The sequence below is a fragment of the Paralichthys olivaceus genome, chromosome 14 (genome assembly GCF_024713975.1).
Source record: "Paralichthys olivaceus isolate ysfri-2021 chromosome 14, ASM2471397v2, whole genome shotgun sequence".
NCBI classification, from domain to species: domain Eukaryota; kingdom Metazoa; phylum Chordata; class Actinopteri; order Pleuronectiformes; family Paralichthyidae; genus Paralichthys; species Paralichthys olivaceus.
Window position 1 is genome coordinate 10,695,057 of NC_091106.1, and position 25,771 is coordinate 10,720,827.

The 25,771-nt window shown below is 41.8% G+C and overlaps 1 protein-coding gene across 32 annotated transcripts in view; it reads right to left on the bottom strand.

Annotated features, from left to right (window-relative positions):
* Positions 1-25,771, bottom strand: part of LOC109630696 (neurexin-1a) — a 245,071-nt gene that overhangs the window by 12,113 nt on the left and 207,187 nt on the right. For 20 of the 32 annotated variants that reach the window (XM_069538526.1, XM_069538536.1, XM_069538532.1 and 17 more), the window contains 2 exons: positions 24,749-25,068; positions 3,030-3,117 (listed from right to left, as the gene is read on the bottom strand). In XM_069538526.1, coding sequence (XP_069394627.1) covers positions 3,030-3,117; positions 24,749-25,068 — 408 coding nt within the window. The remainder of the gene's footprint in view (positions 1-3,029; positions 3,118-24,748; positions 25,069-25,771) is intronic. The other 12 variants (XM_069538551.1, XM_069538522.1, XM_069538545.1 and 9 more) reach the window with 1 other exon arrangement.

Below are 25,771 nucleotides of genomic sequence, written 5' to 3' on the forward strand. Positions count from 1 at the left end.
CATTATGCTGAATATTTGCACAAGACTTTATTTTCTGAACATTTTTCGCAACGGGCTGCAACGGGTGCCTCCATGTTCATCTGACACAGTGATGTTCAGCTGCTGAGTGTCATATGCACACCACGAAACAGCCTCCTATTACTGATCAGATGTATTACAGCAGCACAGGCCTGTATATTCCTTTGTGGTTTACTGAGCTGGGGGGGGGGGATTCAATTTGCTGCAGTATGATCTAATCTGAGTCCTGCCAGGCGATAAGCTCTGCTGGTAGCTGTGGCTTTCCATGGTTTCCAGAGCTAAGAGAAATAAACCATGGCAATGACTAAGTTTACCCGACCGACGTCACTCAACAGCTGATAGGGACTGCTGTGGGATGAGACTCCGCTGATGTACAGGACGATCTAGAGCTGACCTTGGGCCAGAGATAATTCACGTATCCTTCCCAGCTCACATCTTGGGATGCACCAACATTATCCTACTGTAGGATAATGTTGGTATATACAAGAGCCAGAGCATAAGAGAGAGAGCGCGATATCAAAGGTGTGCACATCTGGCCTCTGCTTTTGAGTTGGCAGACTGAACAGACTGTGAAGGTGTTGCCTGGGAAATGATATATTGTCGGTGTCATTAAAGAGGAGTTGGCGGAACGGTAACATGAGAAAGTAGCGCTACATGGGCAGCAGTGGCTCGAGTTCTCTGCGCACGCTGCAACAGCGTCTGAGATGCGGTGAGGGCTTGGCAGCGCGTGTGAACGGTTCTGAATGTAGATATTAATCAGGATACGGTGTGAGACAGCTGCCACCGCGGGAGCCAGCAGCTATGGTGTCAAATCCCCTTCAGTGATCACAAACAGAGAGGGATACTCTGCTCCGAGAATGTGCGTCCCCGAGCATCGCACAGTTCACGACTGATGTTTTGGCAGATGCCCTTGTCAAAAAAAAAAAAAAACAACATAATGAAAGCTGCTGGTGTGAATGAGTTTGTGCACCAGTCTCCTGTGTATGGTGCTTGACAGAGTTAGCAGATGCACGTTGGAAGCACCTATTGTGATTCTGCCCGATGGGGATATCACTCAAACGTGCAGTGTGAGAGTTAAAGGAAGAGAGAGTAACAAAAGCTAATCTTGCCAGTGGAAGGCCAAAGGAACAGGAAGAGAGACAGACGAGAAAGTTGATAGTCTTTGCTGTGGGGCAGACATTAATTTAGTGAAGGTTTTATGACCACATACTGATCGATAGCACATCTAGATGGAGTGGGGGGCCTTGGGTCTGGATTTAATTGTTCTCTGTGCCGCTCATCGCCTCTGAATGCATTCGAAAATCCTTCTATTCATAGGCAGGCACTGGGGTTAGACTTAATTGCCTTCCATGTGTGGCAAGGTAAGAGATTAAAAGTCTGGCGGCATTGAAGGGAACAAACATTTACAATCCCAATTTGTCAGAGTGAAGCTGATAAAACAGAGGCATTTTCAAGAACTTGCAGGGGGGGGCGAGAAGTGCTCCTTTTTTTATTTTGAATTCATCAGGGCTCTTGAACACACAGTTACAACTTGTGGACCAAAATAGATTTGTTTTATGAAGAGAAACGGCTGACACGTGTCACAATCATAAACTCCGAGGGCTGTTACGTGCAGATATCGTGAATAATAGTAGATGAGAAACAACGGGATGAACTCCCACTGCTTGCTGCAGCACTTAATGAACAACAGTAGGGACACACACACGTACATGTGTAAACATCAGCCCTCAGTCACTGCTCTCTGGGTTTACCCTCCTTGATCCTGTGTTGGGAGTCATGCGGGCCTGATAATTACAACCGTGCGCTTTCGCTCTCAGAAGACCCATGTTGTCGCATCTACAAATGTCATGAGTCGATGAAGATGAATAGTTGCATTAATAACAACTGCACTGACACATACAAAACACCTAAAGCAGATTGGAGTTTTAGTCATGTGACTCTCAGAGAAGTTTTGTTGTGAAAAAACAAACAACCTGTGCTGAGTTTAATCTCAGTGGGTGGAAGCCAAAACACCAAAGTTTTCTTTGAATGAAAAAATTGTGCATTTAAATTCTTTCATCACATTGAAGTAATTATTTTAAGGAAATGTGCTTTCCTGGTAAAAGTTAGTTGAGAAGATTGATAACGCGCTCATATATAAAGAATACTAAAGATAAAGCTTAATCACCTTAACATAAAGACTGTGACTAGAGCAGCCACCTAGCACAGATGTAGACAATATGTAACTTTGGCCCCTAGACCTAGTTTGATGATGTTGTCTTCACTGCCATTGCGGATTAAAATTCACCTGATGTAGGATCATGGATCAGGTTAGGTGTTAAAGTTGTATTCATATTACACAGTAAAGGGAAATGAATTGTCCTGATCCATCAGTAAAAAACAGCAGACTGGCAAACTCTGCTTTTCCTTTAATTTAAATGAAAAATCGTTACATGTAATATCTTTAAACAAAGAAAGAGATAAATGTTAATTTTCTGTTAGTACTGGCAGGCACATTTTGTGCAGAACCAGGCTGTTTTCTGCTGTTATCAGTCTTTATGTTAAGCTCAGCTAACCAGGTGCTCCAGCTTCAAATGTCGAACGAGTAGAGAGAAAGTGAATAAGCGCATTTCCCAAAAATTAATTTCCAGATAAGGTAGATGGCTAAACTGCTTCCATTAATAGACCATGAATATTATGGTCATAAATGAATGTAAAATGTTACTGCATTTACATTCGACGCTCCAGGACTCTGAAATATAAGAACAAGTAAAAAGCTCACTCTGGCAGATTGGAAGCTTCCCAGACAGAACTAATGGAGAGCCTCCAGCTCGCTGTATCATGAAGTCAGTCGGTAGCCAAAAGAGGAGAAAATCTGCCGCTGAGAAGTGCTCGAGCTTTAACTAAAACTCCAATCTGCCCAAACAAACACTGTGTGCTCCCCTAGAGTGTCTTGGTGGGGGTGGGCTACGACACGCAGGGACACATTGACACACCCGGAGAGAAGGAGAATAAAAAAAGAGATGACTAACCTAACCCACCTGAGCTCGGCTCACAGGGATCAATGTCCTCATCATCGCTTGGACACTCGGCCGATGCCACCACAAAGTCGTCGGTTGTCTGAAAAGAGAGAGACACACGGTTGGAGTTAGGGCCTGAAATACTACAGATTAGTGGTGTTTCCAGAGGGTAAGGTTTGAGGAGAGTGCGAGCAGATGAGATGTGAATCCAGACAGCTCCACTGTTTGGCTGCTGGATTCATCTGTCAACACGAGCCACAAGCTGCCTCGCGCCGTAGCAGCTGTTGTGCCGCTTTCCAGGCATCACCGTTCTTACAGAGATGAGATCTGATTATTGAGGAACAGGACGAGGCCGGAGTTCATAGCGTCGTTGTCAAGTCGCATGCTCAATTTGTGCTGCAGTGTGTGGCTTTGCATAGCCGCTTCAAAGAATTGTTAAGAGCCATCGCTAAAGCACCTCTGACATTTAGAGGACAACCACCCGTGAAAAGCGAGGAGAAGAGGCTGGGAGACGAAGGGCAGAGCGGCGGAGGCTCAGATCAATATTTTATGTTATTTCTCTTAATGTGAAAGAAATATCTCTGTTACAAAACAAGCATCCGACAAAATCATGACACGTATAGACGGCGCTTCATTATTTTTACTGCCATGTCTACTCTCATACCAATTTCATCGCACTTCCTCACCTGCCAAACACAATACATTTTACACTCTTGGTGAATGGGAAAGGGCAAACAAAAGAGCGGAGAAAAAAAAAGCACACTGTAAAACATTATACCGCAGTGTTCTTTTATAGTCTTGCTTCAGGCCATTTGATCAGCTCTGCGTTAAAGGTCATTTCATTTAAGCATGGCAGCCTCTTTTGGGCCGTGTTAGTTCTTCTCCGTTATGGCGCTCCGCTAAGCAGAATAACCTGCCGCTATACATTTAGCCTTGCACCTCTACTTATCATTTTTTTATGCTAATATTTCTAAATCCTCAAATACATGCTTGACAATCTTCATTGTACTTAAATATCTTATACTCTGGGTATGTTTGTGCCACAGAATAATAATAAGGCTAAGAAATGCATTAGGTTCTAAAACTGAAGATGGATTTTGGCTCTGATTGAATTTGTGCTATTATTTTACTGATGTTTGACTGCGCATCAAAATACTTCGGCAAGTTGGATTAGTATTGACTCATCCTAAGGAAATTAAAGGTGATGTCATTTTGCTTAACATCCATTTGGCTGCACATAATGTAATTCTATCGTGACTGTAAAATCATTTTGACATTCTGAACATGGACCAACATCATCTTTACATAATAGACCTGGAAATGATAGATCAAGCCCATTAAGGGAGTTGTGGTGGAGGGCCGCTTTTGGTGCATCTGTGCCGGGTGAGGCCCGGGGAAGCCGTCCAAATGTAAATTCAATTTGCTGTGCATGAGGCTGATATACAGTGTCGGCCATCCAGATGGCAAAACCGCCGGATCCTGGAGTGCCACATCCATCACTTCTGCCTTGTGATTTGTTTTTCCTGGCGGGAGATCTTGACACTCAGCGCTCACTGGCAGAGCTACGAGAATCAAGGAATCAATACTCTCTCTCTGTTCTTCCCACCTCATCCACTCTCGTTCTCTCTCTACCTCTCACATCCCTCGTCTCTCCCTCTCCCTTCAACTGCGTCCTTCAGATTTATTTGAAAGAGGAGGTGGAGAGGAAGCAATGTGATGTGGGTGCAGTGGATGTAGGTTAACTCCCTGCAGAATAACTTGAGCGGAGGTGTATGCCCGTTCATATTTAGACGCCTCTGTCTCTTCATTCAGGTTAGAAAGCTGCAGTTTGCGGCCTTCAACTCCATCACATCAGCGAAATCCAATAATGAAATGGAATGAGTTACTTTATCTCTGTACATGAGAATCCTTGATTTTATGATTCAAGATATTGAATCCAGTTGTTTATGAGATAAATATCTGAGTCAAAGCCATAGGAGTAAATATTGATATGCTGTTTGAGTTTATGAGATTCCTTCAGCTCTGACCTTAAGAAATCGTCATTATATGGCCAAACCAATAACTGTGAGGAACAAAATAAATGTTGGATTGCACCTAGATTGAGACTTTCAAATGAAGTGACAGGGAACCGTGATTTATAATGTCATAACAGCACCATAAAATAATGTCATCGTCATTTCACCATCCAAGGACAAAGGCTGTGTGTCGTTCTGTGTAACTGCAGCTCGACTGTGTCGGTAAGCTCACCTCCAAGTCCAATCCTTCTTCCATCTTATGAAAATATCAACCCTATGCTACACTTCTTAATGAATCGTCTGAGTGTGTTTGCAGTGCAGGTAAGCTGCTAAATCAACACTAAAATGAATTCATGTGTTACTGGGCATCAGCGTGCCTGCCAGGATTAGTGTGTAGGTCAACATTCTGATGTGGTCATGACCTGGTTCAAATCCAATAACATTACCAATTCATGGTGTCCTCCTCCAACACTTGGCTTCTTTTTCACCCGTGACGATTCAATGCGAGCAATGCGAGGGGCTTACCATGCAATTTAACCACTGTGATGAAAACTAACAGGTAGCTGGGCAGGGATGCCAGGATAAAGGACACTGAAATCTCAGGAGATCTTTTCTAAGGGAGATGTCCTAAATAACACAGGGTGTGCTTGTGATGGTTTTGACATAGCAGTTGAGAATTGAAAAAAAAAAAAGTCTTACACGAATGCTATTTCCTAAGTTTTCCACAAATGCAGTGTGTTTTTAAGGAGGGTTCATCAGCTCTGCAGAGTAAGAGTTACCGATGCAAAGAGCCTCATGCCCACAGGAAAGATGCAGCAATAGATACGCATATAAACAAGATGTACCTGTAGTTCACTTTATGAACGTGCTTCCAAAATGCAAGAGGCAAAGGCTCGGGGGCTTGTAAAGCATCATTAATCTAGAGGTAAAGCGCTGAAGCCACAGTGAACACCACAACACAGCTCATTTATCTGCCTCAGCTCAGAGCTGCAGAGAGCAAGGAGAAGAGCTGAGGAAACCTGGGGAGACAGCTGGGAGGACGAAATACCCAAAAAAAAGTGGACAGAGAAAATCTGTAGGAAGAAACCTGCATTTAGAGTTTAAACAAAAAAGCTTTGACAATGTTCAGAGATTCTAAGTACAGTGTCTTTTAAAATAACTAAGGTGTCAGTGGAGAATTTACCTGAGTGTTCTCTACCTCATGGTGAAATAAAGCTATCGACTGACCTTGGCTCATGAACTGATTGAACCATCAAAGGGGATGTGGAGCAGGAAATTCCGACCTGACTCAGCCTAAGGTGCCCCGGTGCTTTCTTTAGCACTGTCATGGCGGTTTCGATCTCTGTGGATTGATAACGCTCCTCCTTAATGAGATGTCCGTGGCCGAGCCGCGGTCCCCATGTGCCTGCTAAAGCCTGGTCAGCAGTCTCATTCTAGCTGGACATCAGGTAATCTACAACCACTCAAACCTTCATCTGCACCCCACTTTCTGCCGCTCTTAAATAACCATTGCATGGAAGCAGGTGGCTTTGCTGTAACACACTGCATTTGTACACTTCTCCCCCGAATGCATGCTGCCCCCCACCCCCCAAATCCTGGGGCTGTGCAGGGGGGAGGGAGGCAGGGGAGGGCTGCTCTTCAGGGAGCATGCTGTGCTGCGCCTCTGGCCCCAGCGTTCTAGTGCAAGAGACACCTTCTCTGTGATAACCTGTCGGCACGTCTCTGTGGAGCGCCGCTGGTTTTCACATTGTTTTCTCTCTGTTCTAATTTGATGAATGCTCCCTGGCACATAACATGTCTCTTTGGAGACGAGCTGAAAGTCAGGAGGACACTGAAGGCATCTGAAGGGTTTATCCGAAGCATGCCTCTGCTGTCCTGGTAATGTATTCCACTGAGGACGCTCGCTGTTTTCTTTCGCCTTTCTACTTTTTAACTTGTTTTTTTTTCCTACAGTAAGCCTTGTTTTTGTGCACACATATGTGAGATCTTGTTTTGCAAAGCTCTTTCTCTTTCCATAAACTGCTGATCAGTGACAATAATAAAACTGATATGTTTTACTCAATGTCTATAATCTGTTGCTCATTAAGATCTGGTGTAAATCCCAATATTTTTTTTCAGAATGCCAGAAAGTCTGTGCTGTTATCAGCCAGTAAACTCTGGCTTGATTGGAAAATTAAAAAAAGGGAAAATGGCTTAGCTGCACATCATCTTCATCACATAAAAGGCCTGCCTGTTATGTGTCTGTGACACTCCCTCTGAGAATTCTTGCCAAACAAACAAAATAAAAAAGATAAAACCCCACTACTTGACTTGCAAAATCTATTATCTATTATTCTGTTCTTTTATACTATTATACTATTCTTCTATTCTAATACCACCTTTTATACCAGCAGAGCAGGTTTTTAATAATCGCTGTATGAAAATGGGATCTTACGATGCTTAGGAAACATCAGCATAATATGTTTAGCTAAATAATTAGCTACATCAGAGCAGAAGTACAAAATAAAATCCCCAACTCCCACAGGGTTGTTCATACTGTTCTTGGCTTAGCTCTCGTGTTTCTTTTTTATTGCCATTATCTCATAATAATCCTTGAGAAATTAAATCAAGGGTATACTCAAGACTCCACTTTAGGCCAATAGTATGGCTGAGAATGTTATTTATATCTTGCCTGTAATTGGCATCGGCCTCTCAAGACACAGCTCCAAATGTGGCTCAAAGCGGAGGAATCAGTATTCTGTACATGCTCCCGCTCAGACTGTGTGCCATTATTTCTCATGCTGCCACTGATTTTCACTGATAGCGGCCTGCCAGTGTCCAGATCTGAGTGGAGTTGTAGTCTGCACAGACTCACTGGGAGGAGTTTGTTGTCCTAAGCTTCACTTTTGCAGCAACACATCATTAGTGTGCCAGTGAGAGGGAGCGAGGGAGGGAGGCAGTGGGGAGCAGATAGAAATGGCTCATGGTTAGACATGGGATAAAGAATGCCTCCCTATTCTTACACTGAGCTCCACGCACCTACAGGCTCTGATGTACAAAATATACAAAACTGCAGTCCATAATAAGCAAATGGTGGCGCGCACGCTTTATGATCCGAACGCGCACACACACACACACACACTCACTGTTTACCCATGGTAGCTATCACACTGCAGCAGTTCTTATCAGAACGCCTGATGACATCCAAGTATCTAACTTAGCACCCTGGAACTAGGTCAATGTTGATGAATAATTTAGTCCCAGATGCTCAATAGATTCCAACTGAATAATGAAGGCGTGTGGGCCTCGAAGACTGCGAGTTCAGCTCAGTGTATTGCCTGGCCTTCGCCCACACTCTTCCTACTGCTGGTCTGCCAAGCTGTTAACATCATGGACTCACACACACACATACAGACTTCAGCAAGGCGGGGAGACAATGGAGGGGAATTAGAACGATCACAGCTCAGCTGGGCAACAAACACTGATGGATTTTATAAATGTAGATATAAATCCATCCGTCCGTCTATTATCTATGCCACTTATCCTCTGAGGATCCCAGCTGACATTGGGCGACACCCCAGACCGATTGCCAGCGTATAATATGAGTGACATACAGAAAGAAGCCAAATGTTGGTGGGTGTTAGTGGGTTTTTTGACCAGTGGAAAAGTGGCTTTAAAATCTCCTGTTAAACTAATCTCAATCTGCATATTTTTGGACTGTGGGAGGAAGCCGGAGTACGGGAAGAAAACCCACACAGACATCCAAAAACTGGAACCTTTTTGCAGGCAAGGCGACAGTGCTACCCACTGCCCCACCGTGCCGCCATATCTTGTTGAAAACATCTTGATTCTCTCTACGTGATTGGCACTGGGAAGAAAAACCAGCTGGTTATGAAAAAACATTAAACAAAGATGTTCTCCAGTGTGTCCTCACTGAAGAGGATTAACATCAGCATTTCTCTGCAAACGATTCGACAGGGCTTCAGAAACCGTCAGTGCCAGGAAAACATCAGTCAATGAACAAATTAAAAATATATGTATTCACAGCAAAAACAAACAGGACCAGGTGCTTGAAGAGTAGTGTCGGGATGTTATTGAAATGTTACCGGTGAAATGAACGTTCCACTGAGCACAGATGGTTCCCGCGCTGTTTGTTCACATACAAAATATAGTTCTGTCATAACTGCAAAGTTTGGCTATTAAACAAAATCTGTTTATAATTAAAACCAGATGAGGAAACACATGAGTCATCTGGACATCACGCGGTTTGACCTGCTTGGAAGTTAATATGCTGTGCTCTTATTAAGAAAAACAGAGACGACAAAACACAACAGTAAATCACTAAAAATGTATCATTTGGGAAAATAATAGTCACTATTGAGATAAACAGCTTTCTGAATCTATTTAGAGAGCACTGAAACTACACCGCACCCTCATTATTTTATGATAAACAACAATCCTGACTTTTATGACTCCAACACCGTTAGTTTAAAGAACATCTAAACACAAGGTCACATCTCAGTATTTACTGTTCAGAGCTGTCGGTAGTTACCTATGCATTATATTATATTGCATATAAGCAGGGTGGTGGGTGTGTTCTGTGTGATTCCTCAGAGCAACAGAAGACTTGCATAGAAAGGCTCAAAGCCAATTAACTCTGTGTAATTGGCGTCTACTTCTGTCTGTTTTGACTGTCTGTGTATGCCACAGTGTAAAACCGGCCGCGGTTGGACAGCTGTTTTCATTTGCTAAGTTATGAGACGCTGTCCCTGTTGGGAGAAGGGCTTTTGCTTTATTTAAAACGAAGCAGCTGTTGCTGCAACTGGACCTCGGGCTGAGTATCAGAGTGTCATTAAAAAAAGAATGGTCGGAGGCTCTCCTTCTCCTCCCCTGGTACCCACATGTTCCTGTCTTGCCATACATCTTCCTCGGGGCTCGAGTCACCGCACCCCAGACAGTCTAACAAGGTGCTGGGAGGCAGCTCCACACACACGGACACACAAACACACACACCTGGTACCCCCACAGTGCACAGTGTGGCAACATACAAGCATAGTTTCACACAGAAACTCAAACATATGCCCAGGCAAACTGGTAATGACATTTCTATTACAGCCAGGACCATAAAATCAATTCAAAATTAGGACTTAAATGCGTTCAATAGGAACAGAGATTATAGGAAATACATTTATTTTGATTATGTCTGTTAAACATCAACAGTCTGGTGAATTCAATCTGCACAGAATTAGTTGTTAATATGTGTGAGCATTGGATTTCATTATAAGTGAAGTGGGTAAAGCTTTTGGAGTGTGATGAAGAATTTCTTATCGCGGAAGTTAAGTCAAGGAAACAAATACAGTAAAATGCAGCAGTTTCAGTGTGTAGAATATAATGAGCGCTGAGAATGAGAGAGCGGTGACAGGTCAACTAGACTGGTCTGGAAAAGCATTAGCTGTGTAAAATTAAAGACCACAGTTAAGAGAGTGATACAAAGGGACAGGTGGGGGGTCTGATGCAGGAGCATTGAGGTGTGCAGTACCAGAAGATGGTAATTACAGAGCAGCTTAGAAATGTACACATGCCCGTGCCCTTAAAAATACACACTCCCTCTTGGGGACCGGAGAACACTGAGCTGTGTGTGGACTCCTTTGAATGTGCTCGCTTCAAGGCACCGCTGCTCCACTTTGTAGATGCTCCTCGAGTCCCCCTCAGGACCCTGATCAACGAATTTTCCTGGAACAGTCGCCGGCGTGGCCCTAATGAAAATTCAACACTTAGCGCATGATACGCATGACACCCAAACCCCGGCACCAAGGCAACCGGGAAAGTTGCCTGGCTGCGTGGGAGGAAACACAAAGTTCCATTTCCCATTCAGTGTCTGGCATCGCACTTTCGCCATGTCAATCAGTGACTCAGAGTGAACCATGTGTGACTGATGCCCAATTTGTCCTCTTGTACAGCTCCAGACTCCAGCGCTGTATGATAATCTGCGGATATTTTGATTTCTAATTAAGCACAGTGTTTATTATTTATCGCAGTGCACATATAAATAATGTGCGCACAATATGGACAAGTGCTTTAGTCACCTCGCAGAGCAGGGAGAGTGCACACTGAGCGGCTGCCATGTAGCATACAGCTTCTAGCAGACTACACAGGAGAAGGCTGGATGCCTTCTGTTAGCTACATGCTCTAAATGATAAAATCTTAATATGAAATTCATAAGACACTATCTGCCTCCATCTACCTCCTACGCTCCCCCCCCCCTCTTGTTCTCTCATTTCTCCTCTCCTCTCTCTCGCCTGTGCATAAACACCTCTCCACAGAAGTATACTGTATTACATGGTCGACTTCGTCCCTCCCCCTTATCCTCGCTTTCACACACCTCAGATAAATGAAATCTGTCGGCGTTGAAGCATTTTTCCACCTCTGGATGCCCTGATATTTTCGTTATCTGAAATCGAATCTGGGGCTCTGTGAGCATCTGTAGCTCGCCGTGGTAGTAATCTGGCCTGAGAGCAGAGAACTGCCCAGGAGGAATATCGCTAAGGATAACCTGGGGAGTGAGTGAGGAATAACAATTACAGAGGACGGCATGTAATCACAGCGCTTTCGATCAAAATGCGGACATGCAACTTGTCATTTGTTTGGGGGGGGGGTGGGGGGATAATTTTGGCTCAATCCAAAGCAAGTGTGCGATTCTTCATTTTCATGTTCCCTTCCTTCGAAGTCTAAAAATAGATGACAAATCTAAGCATGTGGCTGCGTGTGTGTGTGTTTTGATGAAAGAGAGCGCAGGAGAGGAGGAGAATCGCCGCTTGGCCACAAATCACTGTCTTCCTGACTTTACCTGTGTCTTGACATGCGGTCCCAGTCCCTCATCAGGTGACAGGAACAAATTTGTCATCCTAATATAGATGCCACAACTTGTGAGATGAATGTACTCGGCTCTAATTCCCCAGTGTAACGTTTGCAAAAACATGACATGAGGAAGGAGGAAGAGCGGCTTTGCCCTACAACAGCAGACCAGGTCGCCTGTAGCTCCCACACAGCGTCACCATAATCAGATTCCTGTCCTGCAGGTCTGGATGTGTCACTCACAAAGGACCGAACGTGACCGCCATGATTTAATGAGCAATGCCCTCGTGAGAGGAAAAAAAAGACACGGTAACAAATTTCAGGGTGGAAAAAATGGAAGTCCATTTCCATCACCAGTCTGTGTGGTAGCTCAGGGAAACCATGGCTTCATCTGCTCTTAATTGATTATTAAGACTTCTTTTAAATTGTGACCTGTTATTTAGCTCTCAGATTTCCAAAGACAGACTTGAATGCAGGTTACAGCCAAAGGTTGGAGATGAATCACTCTCCTGCCGCTTGACGATTGAGTTATATTCTTCTCCCAAGGCCATTTCTCTGTCACTCTCTTTCATGACTGCATGTTTGACAAATTAAAAGGGTTTATTTACTGGCATGACTTTATTTCACATCCTTTGGAATATGTTTTACCTAAATTAAATCTGACTGTAAATGATAATACTTTGAATTATTCTCTCCTCTATCTCTAAAGGTATCCAACCTCAGCCAAGGAGGTTATGTTTTCATCTACATTTGATTGTTTGTTTGTTATTGAGCAGGACTACACAAAAACAACTGGATGAAAATCACGAAACTTGGTGAAAAGATGTGGTGTTGGTCATTAACTTAATTTTTTTTTTTTACTTTTTAACATTGCACGAGAGTGCGTTCTTCAACATTTCCCAAGAACTGGAAGGTCAATCAGGGAAACCATGTCTAGATCTGCATTTTTATTCCCTAAACATGCCTGATTTTTCTCATCAATATCCATGAAGGATGAGAAATCGACAAAAATGTTGAAAAACACACGTCTCATAACGATAAAAATAAAGAAGAAAAAATCCTGGATCCGAACCAAATTTAACTTGATCTTTACGAACACATACTGCATCCTTTTATCAAGTTTGATAGAAATCCGTCCTGGAGTTCTACTAACTTCTAACTACTACCACTACTAACTACTAACTGAGACAGATAAACAAATTCAGATGAAAACCTTGGCAGATGTAAAACAAAAAAAAACAGGCACGTTTAGTGAACTCATATGTATGAGTGTGTGGAATTTGGTGCAGCTTAATTGAATTTAAGAAGACTGAGGTATGAGCTCTACTGAGTGACATTCTGGAACTCTCCATTAAATCAAGATGGCGGCTACAGTGTACTGTTAATCTCAGGCTCTGTGTAGCTGTAGACTCAATTACCAGACTCTGTCTCAAGATATAGATGTACTCTCCACGAGTCAATAACCTGTAGATGTAAAGGTTTACTGATACAGGTAATTTCACGACTGAGAGGATCAATTATTGAGTTTATCTGAGGAGAAAACGAGCTCATGATTTCTGTTTTGGTGACAACAAAATTTTTATATTTGACTTGCACTGCTTGTAACATAAATAAAGAGGCTTTTAGATTCATGAGCCATGTGCCTGACACTTTGAATAATATTTTTTTTAAAACTGAGGGGGAGCTGAACACAGCTCAATGAGCTGTTGACACAGAGACACGCTCCTGGATATAACGTACAAGGGAGCCAATCGTGAAATCTTGCAGGTGGGAGCGATGCACACGTATGACAAACTGTATCCTGTGTTCAAAAATTGGACCAGGACATTTTCTTTTTCTACAAATCCTAACAGCTAATGTCCTAAGAGACAACAATATGGTCTATAAAAAATGCTGTAAAGCTGTCAGTGTCTCCTCCACGCACAAGGCAACACTTTACTAAACAACAGAGATAAACAGTCACACTGCGTAGGTTTCATTCTTGTTGTCCAAACAGACTTAGTGGGACAATCTGTGGTCCTCTGAGACGCTGCCAGCAGTGTGAAACCTGCAAAAAACAGGCTCTTCTTTGTTGACTGGCCTAATAATAGAAGTAAGCATGATCATCTTAGCTGCGTCAAATTTCTAAACCTTTAAAACAAGCGAGCAGACAATAGACAATGAAAGGAAGACAAGACGTCCTGGTGCCTCAGCTGGCGAATCACCTGCTGCACACGAGCCTGTCTGTGCTGTCAACTACCAGAACGCAACACAATGCAAAACATTCATCACATCATGTGAACACGCATCAATGAGAACTAGCATGTGCGTGTTCACCCCTGCCAAGGTGGACTGGATCAGCGAGACACATGGACTCTATGAGTAGAGCTGCATGTTGAAGGGCAGTTTCCCTAATAGCCCCTGGTGAGGCTGAGATGATGGATATGGTCTGTCGCCAGGAGTGAACGCATCCGGCCCGGGGCCACCGCAGGTCTATGGCGCAACCCCCACTGCCATCTGTCAGCACTGGGTGGGCACAAACCCATGACCAAGGCCGGGGCAGCACACCAACGCACACACACACACACACACACACACACACACACACACACACACACACACACCAGGACCACCAATGAGTACACACACCCCACTTCAGGGGCGAGGTGGGGAGGTCGGTGAGACACACAACCGCTGCACAGGACAGAGGTGCATGTGCACAACACAATACACAACCTGTTCCTGCTCTCGTCAAATGAGTGTTGCTATTAGTCATGTGGCTATTGAGTTATCCAGGGTGCCTTTCTGTTTCTGGTGACACCAGCCGTTTTCATAAGGGGAATAAAAGACAATAAATATAATAAAACCAGAAAAATCAATACTGCACCTGTGACTGAGGTGAGTCATTTCATCGTCATTTGCTCTTTTGTTTGTCTCCTCTTGAAGCTTACAAAGACTCAGTGGCATGATGGACAATCTCATACATCTGCATTGCAGGGGAAATCTTATCCCATGGATGTTTTCTTTCTGTGAATAATTGAAGGCACCACAACCTCACAGGACATTGACACTAAACACTGCAGAGTCCATGGAACGGTTTTAACATCCTGAACGAAATGAGACCAGCCCAACACGACTGAACCCTCGCAATCCTTGTCTTTGTTAATGGGGGACATATGTGTTTTCTCTGTAACCTCTTAGTCTCTCTATGCATGTTTTTAAATTGGTGAGCACGCAGAGGTAGGAAAAGGGGGGGAGTCTGGTTTCATTCTTATAAAAAGATCTGCCTCTAGATGAGTCGAGGGAAACAGTTCCACTTGGTTAGCGATGTGACGAGCAATGTTCCCATTAATAGAAATATGAAAAGGAGTCTGGAGAAAAAAAAAAGTACAATCCCCTTTGCAAATCAGTTATTTCCCATTTAGCTCTAAACAGGGCAGGAATATCAATGTCGCTAACCTGACTCTGATTATTTTCTGTGAAGAATCGAGAACTTCCTCCTGTATTTCAAGACCCACGGTTCAGCTTGTGCTGTGTGTGTTTGCATGCATCTTTTTGAGGATGAGCATACAGTTGGAAAGTAGAAAGTTTTGAAAGCAACACTATAAAAATTAATATGAAGGTATCTCATTACCTACAAACAGTAACATATTTTTTTTTGTTGTGTCTCAAATGAAAGGAGGGAAACATAAATAAGGAAAGAGAATATGTGTGAATGTTTTTTCTAAAATGTGAAGAAAGGTGAGGAGTGGATTGATATTAGAGCATCCTTATTATTTTGATGTTTCCCATTTTCATGTCACTTTCATTCTAATGGGATGTGGATTTACCCCCTACATCTGCTGGAAATGAGCGTTTCATTTAACTGTCATGTGTTTCCACTTGTGGCCAAATTGCATATTATTTAGCTGCAACATCCTGGAATATTTCCCTACGTCTCTGTCACTTTTCGGGAAAAACAGAAAGTAATGAAAGACACCTTAAAAAAACAACAAGCAGATCAACAAGCTATCAAGTTACTCAGCAGTGTGCCTACGAAGGCTGACAGCGGCGCGCACACACACACACACACACACACACACACACACACACACACACACACACACACACACACACACACACACACACACACACAAACAGAAGAATGACTCCTAATGTCATGAAATAAGCCAACAGAGTAAACCAATGCTTTTAATCCTGCATAAGATGAACAGGACCGTTAACCGTCTCACATTCAGAATATACTCCACTCTTTCAAATACTCTTATTTTATATGTTTGTTGAAGAGCAAAGTGCCTTTTGACTAATTGCCTGTCAATCAAACACAAAAAAACGAACTTACTGGACCGTTGAGGGCTGTCTGTTGCTTAGTAACTTGGTGAAATTGAAATTGAAATGCAGGGAGACTGATGACCATCTTAGAGATGGAAACAGAAACAACAAAATGGCTGATCCTGTTGTATAGCAGAGGCAACTGACAGAGTGGTGTCAATGCTGGTTAGAAGACTACAGGAAGATGAAACAAGAACCGAGAACTATACTGCATCGTACCAGTTTAGGTTATTCAAGGCTCTTGACAACTGGTTATTTTGTTCCTGTGGTGGATTACAGCTACAAAAGAACTCCAGTGACCTCAGCAAAAACCTAATTTCACTGACAGGTTTCACTGACTTTAATTCTGCAGCAAAAACACTATCACACAGTGAAAGAGTCCCTTTTACCTGTATACAGGGGCAGACCTAGCGGCAGGTACAGGGGGGAACTGGCCCCAGCTGAAATCTGATTGGCCCTTGAAGTGTCACCTACTAACAATACATATGATAATTTGTTTAATTTCTACACAATGGTCTTCAACACGATACATTTCCAAAATAGATTCAATGATTTGGGCTTTGCTCAATGCTATAGAGCTAACAGTAAACAAGGGATGACCTCAATGTGCTCCTCACCGAAATCAGAAATCGTGCATGGATGTTGACATGTAATTGGCAAACATGTAAACTTCTCCTTTACGGCCCTTGACTCAGAGAATCCTAGATCTGCCACTGGCTGTATGTCTACATGGGTTTAAATCCACTATCAACATGTAAGAATGCAGGAATGATGATGTTTTTTTTAAATTTGGCTATGAGAGAGACTTGCTTGCAGTCCAATCAATGTCAGTCAAAATATAAAAGCAGATAGTACAAATCTCACACTTAATAAAGACTGAATCATCTTTGAGTTCACGTCCAAGTATCGCATCATATAACAGAATTATAGAACCTGCGCTGCATGTGTACAATTGCCGTGAAGAGTCCTTAATACCCGAGATAAGACTAAGGTCTGAATATTGACGCGTGCAGGATTAGTATTATATCCAGGCTGTGCAGAATTATTGCAGCCTTAGCTTGTAAAACAATAATCCCCAGCAGTATCAGGACAATCACAAGAATCCCTAAAGGTAGTACCAGATACAATAAAGAGGCATAGTGTAAGGGTGATTATAAAAGGAAACTGCAGACTGGGCAGTTATTGGGCACTAAGTTCCAGGGGATTTTTCACCGCAAGATTAGTGGGACACTAACTTTATTATAGTGTGTTTGTGAGAGCCAGTGAGCAAGGAGAGGAGGTTGCCAAGCATTGCACTGAAAGCGCAATAGTGCAGCATGTCAAATATTCGATTATCCCTGTGAATTATAAAGAGGCCGGGTTTCTGCCCCTCGTCTTGGGGACCAAGTCAAACAGAGCCACTACAAGCCAGTTCAGCCGGAACTGAACCATGTGCTGTGAGTGCAAATGAAATGGCCCACACAATGTGTTTTGAATGTTCCTCTCTTCCCTTGAGCAGCCATTACACCCACCTCACCTAGGGTTAATTCAGAAATAGTGGGGCCAATTGGCTATTTGGTAGCGATGATGTGACATAGTGGCCGTTCATCCTCCCTGGGAGCAGGTCATAATCTGCATTTCTCTATTCCCAAGAACAACAAGCGATAAAAAAAGAAATTGTATGTCGCAAAAAGGTTATGAAAGAAACATGGCAAACATAAAACGACAGATATTACTAATGTGTTTAAGAAAAGCCATTTTGGCCTGAATACTGCACTAGACACTGCTTCAAATGTTGTGTTTGAGAGATCATTGTCTTTTTTTACAGTCAAGGTTCCTTAAGCAGAGACAATTTCCATTTCGAATGAAATATCTTGACTACTGGATGAACTGTTGAACTGACTATTGAATGCAGATATTAAATGTTCCTTGATAACAAAATCTGATCCTTTGATTTAGCCCTTCTTTCTCATTTATTGCCATTGTCAAATCAGTTAATGTTGAAAAACATACATCAACATTCTCAGTCTCAGTTTTATTTAGTGACTGGAGCTAATGATGTCAGTGGGCTAATACACATAAACATAAATCATAAACATACTATATATTACTATGCTAAATATTGGTATGCTAACATTTTGATATTATGTTTTACAACAAAAATGGAAGAAATAATCAATATTATAACATTGACATTATGATTTTATCAATTATAATATTTAATAACCTATCCATACACATATTCTTTAACATTTAAACAAATCTCAAGTCTGAGTATTATGTGTATTCTACTTACTAATAAATTCCCAAAACGTTGTGTAGCACTACTATTCTAACCACATAACGGCATTGCCTTACTGTGTTTGCCCTCTGGAGTATTCTGTCCCTCTGGCTCTTCATGACGCCGGAGCCAACAACACCTACTTTAGAGGATGCTCCTGCAGACAGCACTGGTGGTGGATGGCAGCCTCACACTATGACCACTCGAGGATTTATACACTGTATGTGTGCTGGCCAGGCTTGATAAACCAGAGTGGCGCAGATGAGGATCCATCACTGTCAAGAGCTCTCAATGGCTTTTTTAGATAGCAGGCTTTCAAGATTTTTTTTTCTTTTTGCTGGGAGGATAACAGCTACAGCAGGCGCTATCTCTTATCCTTGAGTGGGTTTGATTAAACATCATCTGGTATTAAAAGCTACCATTCTGCAATTTGACGTGTCCCTCCCTTTTATTTTCTAACCCTTGGAAAATAATGTATTGGGTATTTACTACATTTCCTACAATTAGACAACACTACAACTTTTTCTTACATATTTAAACTGATAAATATAGTGTGTTGGGGACCACAGGGACAGATCAATGAGAGGTATAGGTCACCGAAACGCTGAGAGGGCAATGACCATTGGCAGCTAGAGTCACCATTAGACCTGTGTGGGTTGGCAGTTCAGGCTCCGAATTGACATCAGCAGATAGTGAGCTCCAATATCTCACTATTCTCTCCAATTAGCAAAAAGTTTTCTTCTCTAGGTGCAATAAGGGACAAAACTTATTTCCCAAACAACAGATAAATAAAGCAGAGGTAGAGATAGTCCGATTCATATGGGTAGACAAGAGGAGGGAGTAGCACTTCCTGGGTGCATATGTACAGTAGCTGGTGCGTTGTTTGTGAAGGAGCATTATGGTTTAATTGGATGTGTCCAGGCACTGCGGAAGGGAGCTTCATTAAGACATGACTGTCAGGCCTGTACAGTAAGCTACCACCCCCACACAGGGCAGTGAGCAAACAGCCACTACAGGGAATGTTTGACACCTAAGAGCCAAGTGTAGAAGGTTTTAGTCAGTGAATCTGAAGATCAAAATAAAGGCCCGATGGAGGCTCACTGTGACTCGCTTTGTATTAGAGCTGATTATAAATCCTGATATTTTATCAATTTAATTATCCCTTAAGCAGATGCATTTTTTGCTATATTAAAGGTCCAGTGTGTAAGATTTAGGTGAAAGGGAACTATTTATTGTAGAATAATCCTCATGATGTTTTCACTGGTTCGTTTCATCTAAATTGTATGAATTGTAATTTTCATTACCCTAGAAAAGACCCTTTATATTTAAATACTTTATATTTACATTGAGGGGACCCTCTCTAAGGAGGTCGCCATGTTTTTTACATTAGTCCAGACTGGACAAACTAAACACCTTTTGAGTTGTTATGACAACTGAAGGCTTCTACAAGTTCTTTTTCATGTTTGGAAAAGAGGGGTCTCCAGCTGCAACATGCAATTTCAACACTAGATATCACAAAATTCTACACACTGCACCTTTAAAGTAAAAATTCGGACTATTCTGCTTGTTTTCCCATGGTGCATTTCTTTATTAGCAAGCTCTACGATTATAACCATCCTAATAAAGCATGAGTGGACACCCAGTGGTTTGAGAAGAATGACATTAATGTTACCCATAAGCCAAGGCCCTCAGTATTCAATAACAGTATAACTCCAGTCGAGCATTTACAGAACTTTTTGATGGGACACCTGAGACGGTCGACTCCCCTCAGACCCTTTAAAATCATTACACTAATGATGATTAGCACTGACTCTACCCTCCAGGAGATAAGTGGACCATCTCAAAAAGACAAATCCTGTACTGAGCTGGATTCACATGGATGACTTTTATTGTATCGGACTTTTGACCTTTTTCTTTTTCTTGCATAGCAATAAAGAATAGTGTTTTTATTTAAAGGAGGTCACCAGCTTTCACTGTTGGTTATACTGACTTCATTATTGAAGATTATAAAATTGTTAATGATCTATTCTTATATAGCTCTTCTCTAGTCTTGATGATCCATGAGGGTGCTTTACAGTACGGTTTTACCATTCAGACACACATTCATACATTTGCAGCACTTCCTCTATCACACATCAATCATACTCACTGCCAGTGTGTGGAATTGGGGAGTCTATGATCGAATCGCTGACCCTCTGGTTAGTGGATGACCCACTCTACCTCCTGATCCACAGCTGAGGGATCTATTTATACTATTGCAATCCTTTGGACATCTTCTGTTGCAGAGTTTGCATCATTGTATTAAAGGTTCGGTAGTTGCTTCAATGGTAACTCTATCTCTGACAAAAGAATAAAGAACACTCTTAATTCAGATTGAACAAAATTATTTAGGTGGTAGGTTGTAGAAGGTAGAGGAAAAATATCAATAAAACAGGTTCTGCTCCTCCTGACATACAAAGATAGAAGAGGGAGGTGGTGGTGGAGGTCTTAGTATTGTGCTTGATTTGTTAAACCCACTTCATTCATTTCCACATTTGAGTGCTCTAATCTAATTTGAAGGATCAATTCTTCTTTTTAAATTTACATGGCCCATATTTCTTTTTACATTTGGATACAAATACCAGTATGGACGCTGAAAATGCCTTCACTGCCGTTTCAAGGTTACTGTAAGGAGTGATACTGAAAGCAACAGGAGCTTTCGCCAAATTACTTTAACTGGACTTATATATTTATCTGTGTTGTTGTGTTGTCATCACCTCCAAATGTCAGGGCTAAGACATTTTTCTTATTATGTTTGACATCCCCATAAATGTTTTCCATAGCACCAATTTCACCGAGCCTCAGCAATGATGGAGCCAGTGTTCGCCATTCCAGTACAGATGAGGCCAACCACATTGAAAATGTACATGTCCTATTAATGTAAGGCTCTTAGGCCATAAAACCATTCACTGAATTGCGTCCGCCATCTGAGGGGAGATGGAACAGCTGGACAATGATGAAATCGCTGACTATTCAAGAGAGAGGACAGTGAATGCACCGTCTCCTTATACATTGTCCAGACGCCGTTCTAAGTGCAGTGTCCTGAGACAGCGATGTCGTACCGCAGGAGCTCTCCGTGGGAAGACTGTCACGTTGAATCAACCCTAACATGCTGACATCTCCCAACGTGCACGTTTTTTCATGCGTCATTCATCTATCCGCCTACATCGCCGCGCAACTCTTTAATCCAGTGACCTTTTTTTTTCTGTATGAATGCATTAGATAACACCTAAACACAGTTAGCCTTGGCTCTTCTCCTCCTCCCCAGCCTTTATGTTCCACAAGGTGAGCTTGCAACATGATGTGAAAATACAACACCTGTCTCAAAATGTATTTTAGCAAACAAGTATCAGCACCTGAAGCCTTGTTGTAAACTTCTAAAACAAGTTAACCTTGGGTTCCTCCCAAAAACTCATGAGACTGAAAAGTACACAAAAACAATAGCTGTGCACATAATTGCTACGAGGTGAACACTTATTGACAAAACAGTTGAAGCAGAGTCTGATTAGCATAGAGGAAAAATGTCAGAAATACAAATTTCAGAAACCATCCAAAGCACAAATTAAGTAATAGATGTAAAAATCCTGTGCAGATAGCGTACCCCTGTAACATACCATTTTTAAATTGTCACGGTCATTTATATCACTTTCTCCAGATGAAAAGGCCAGAGAGAGAAGGGCATCCATCTTGTCGAGGCTGTTCCTTTCTGCCAATCACCCGGCTCCCTGGTGGCAATTTATAGCGCTGCATGGAGCTGGGATATAATTATAGTCTATTGTCTGATATTTCGCCTGCATTACACGCTCCTTGCAACGGTTCAGGAGCCATGCTGAGCCCCAGAGAAAACCATTCCACTGGATCAATATTTATGATTGTATTATTTGTCAGCATCTGCCGACCCTTTGCAAACTATTGTGATGGTCTCAGGTCAGTAACAGAGGGAGAGACAGACAGTAACGTGGAGTTTTTACTGCTGTTGAGATGAAATCTGTGGGAGTTTGTCATTTCATAACATGAGGTGTGGGCTCAACAGTATGCTAAACCAAATGAAAAAACCCTGTTCTTTAACTAAAATGTATCCTTTTTAAAAGGATCCATATAAACGATCCATATAAAAGCTTAACGTGCAGGTTCATGATTTAAACTCTCTCTGCACAAGATTTAAGTCTTTTTTACTTTGTACATATTTAAAAAACTTTATTACACATTTAAAGAAAAAACTGAATGTAATATTAGCACTTTAGATCTAATTACATAGATATATCAATGTTCAGGATTTCTGACTTTTAATGCTTTCATTAGATAAAGGTAGCAATATTCCTAACATGAAAATAACCATGTAATATTGAATATTCCAATGGTTTTTAAATAGGTGTTACTTCTGGACAACACAGCTTTACACTAAGAAGACAGTTGTGTTTTTAAATCTATAAAATGAAGGGAGATGTGAGTGGTGCTTCTTGCAGAGAAACTATAAAGACAGAAAAAAGTTCTAATATGTCAAAAAAAAGACTTAAAATCAAATAATCTTGATTGTGTGTATATTTTTCAATATGAAGTTCAAACCCCCCCCCCCCCCCCCTCGAGAGGATACTATAATCTCCCTTTACCCAATCCGATTAATCCAAAATGAGTTAAATCCAAAATGATTTGAAACTATATTTGTAAAAGCTGATTAAGCTCTGATTAAAGGCTCTTTTTAGTGAACGCCTATGCTTCATTTAAGCTACTGCTTCCCCTGCAGCTGACTCACAAAATGTGATAAATTCTGACACACATTTTAACTTTGAATGCATTTTCCCTGAATGTTTCTGTGTTTTTGAGTTACATCATCCTTACATCCTATTACCACTTATTTGAGAACTTCTTATCATGTAAAGTGATGAATATTTTATCAACTGTGAATACTACCACAAGTTATCTACGGCTCCATATTAATTAAAGGTCCAGTTTGTGAAATTTAGGTGAAAGGGATCTATTGGCAGAAAATGAATCCAAAATAATCCAAGTGATGTTTTCACTAGAGTGTTTCATCTAAATTGTACAAATTGTTGTTTTCTTTAACCTAGAATGGGCCCTTTAAATTGAAATACCTTATATCTACATCGGGAGCAGGTCCTCTCTATGGAGGCTGCCATGTTTTTTTTACGGTTGCCCAGACTGGACAAACTAAACAACTTTTGAGTTTTTATGACAACTGAAGGCTGCCATAGGTTCTCCTTCATGTTTGGAAGGGGAGAGTGAGGTGAGGGGTGTTCAGCTGCAACATGCAACACACAACTAGATGTCACTAAATTCTACACACTGAACCTTTAAAGCACGTGTCTCTGTTATCACTGAGGTTGTTTATTTGATTGTTTGCACAGGAGGACAATTTCCTTTGGGCCAATGATGCTCCTGTTTTTGTTTTGTGAGGGCCTTTCCTACATCGTGACTACCATCTTTGTTGTGATCAAAAAACTTTTCAAAGAAACAATCTTTCTTGGTGACCTAAATGAGTCAAAAGGATGTGTGCACGTATTCCTAGATCATAATGAAGTTTTGTCAATGTAGCTAATTCCCAGAGCGACCAGGCAGGTAAATAAAGTGGAAAGTGTAGAAAACTCCTAAAATCACATTTGCACTGTGAGAGCCTTCAAGAGTCAGTCTAATATTCAACTTTAACACAAATGCATTTTCTTAAAGGCATTTCAGATTTAAAATCCATGGCTGCTGCTGTTTTTAGCGAAAAGGTGTAACAGGAAGTGTCTTTGTTCTGGGCAGTGAATGTGTAACAGTGCTCTGATCACCATTTAATTTGATAGGACAAACCATTTGTATTGTATTGTTGAGACACACATTGTGACGTTGGAGAAATAATATGCTCCTGCTGATGCCACGCACCCCTCGTGCGGGACAGATAAAGATGAAGATGAAGGAGGAACTAGATGATGGCTATAACTCCAACACACACACACACACACGCGCGCGTGTGCATGTGGAAAAATGCTCAGCAGTGCACAGTGCTGCTGCTCCAATGGGTGGAACGATGGATTTATTCTCTTTCAGATTTCATGTCAGAGGACTCAAGCAGAAGAAAGATGTGACATAATAAAAAATATATATTCCACTTATTCCACTTATAAGAGCGTGATGATCAAATGTCTTATGTTAATCCAGGATGTGCTTAGCTCCATGCTGGGCTTTGTAAGAGTTTCAAAAAGGATCAGGCGGAGACAGTAATGACACGTTTGAACGTCTCATAGAATAGAAGCATTCAAAGCAGATCTCACCTGCTGAGGCTCTCGTGGCGTCGTCTGCTTGACTCGCCTGCTGGACGCCGTGGTGGTGGTGATCTCCATGATGGATGTGGACGTCTCCGAGCGGTTGGCCGTTGTGCTGGACTGCGGCGTGATGGAGGAAGGCGACTCCCCCACGAGCCGCACGCTGCCCTGGACCTTAATGTTAGGATCCCCCTCTGCGGCCATGTTGAACACCTTCAAGCCATTATAGTAGAGGCCCGAGAGCTGGCCCTGAAACGATCGACTCCGGTCTCGCTCCCAGCCCCCAATCTGTATAGTGGTTTGGCTGTTGAAGATTGTGAGCTGCCGCCCTGTGGGAAAACAACGTTACATATATACAAGAATGTTGAACTGTGGACTCAGCCACTTTTACTGAACAGGAAAAAAAAATGACAGAAAGGCAGATTATTTGCCCAGTGGCTAATGAGAGCAATAAATTACAGGTTGTAGAAGCAAACCCTGGTAATTTATTGCAGTTATAATGATGAGATGAGAGGAAAAGAACAAACATGGAATAAAAGTGCAGGGTTAAGAAAAATCAATGCAGCTTTGCTAAAATGGCAGTCTGATCGAAAATACTACTAATAATAAAAGATTTATCAGAAGAAGTAATGTTATGGGAAGGTTATAGATTTAACTACACTAAAAGAGGTAGCATCATCTTGAAAGTAATGGACAAACTGTTTGCAGGGAAGTGAGTAATAAATAAAACAACACATACAGTTAAACATCTTTCTAAATAAAAGTGCATGTTCCATTATTGCTTGATTTATATCATCCTGTATTTTTTACTTCAAATGTCACAATTCACAGCAAAAAAATCTAAAATGTCTACAGTCGTGTGTGAGAACTAAACTTGTGTAGTAATGTAAGGTCTCACAGGAACCAGGAGACACTTATTATACATTTAAAACTGTTGCTCCTTTTAGCAAAAGAAACCAAGACAGAACTAAATTAGGAATGAATGCAGTTGGGCACATGAAAAACAAAAACAAACAAACACAACAAAACATT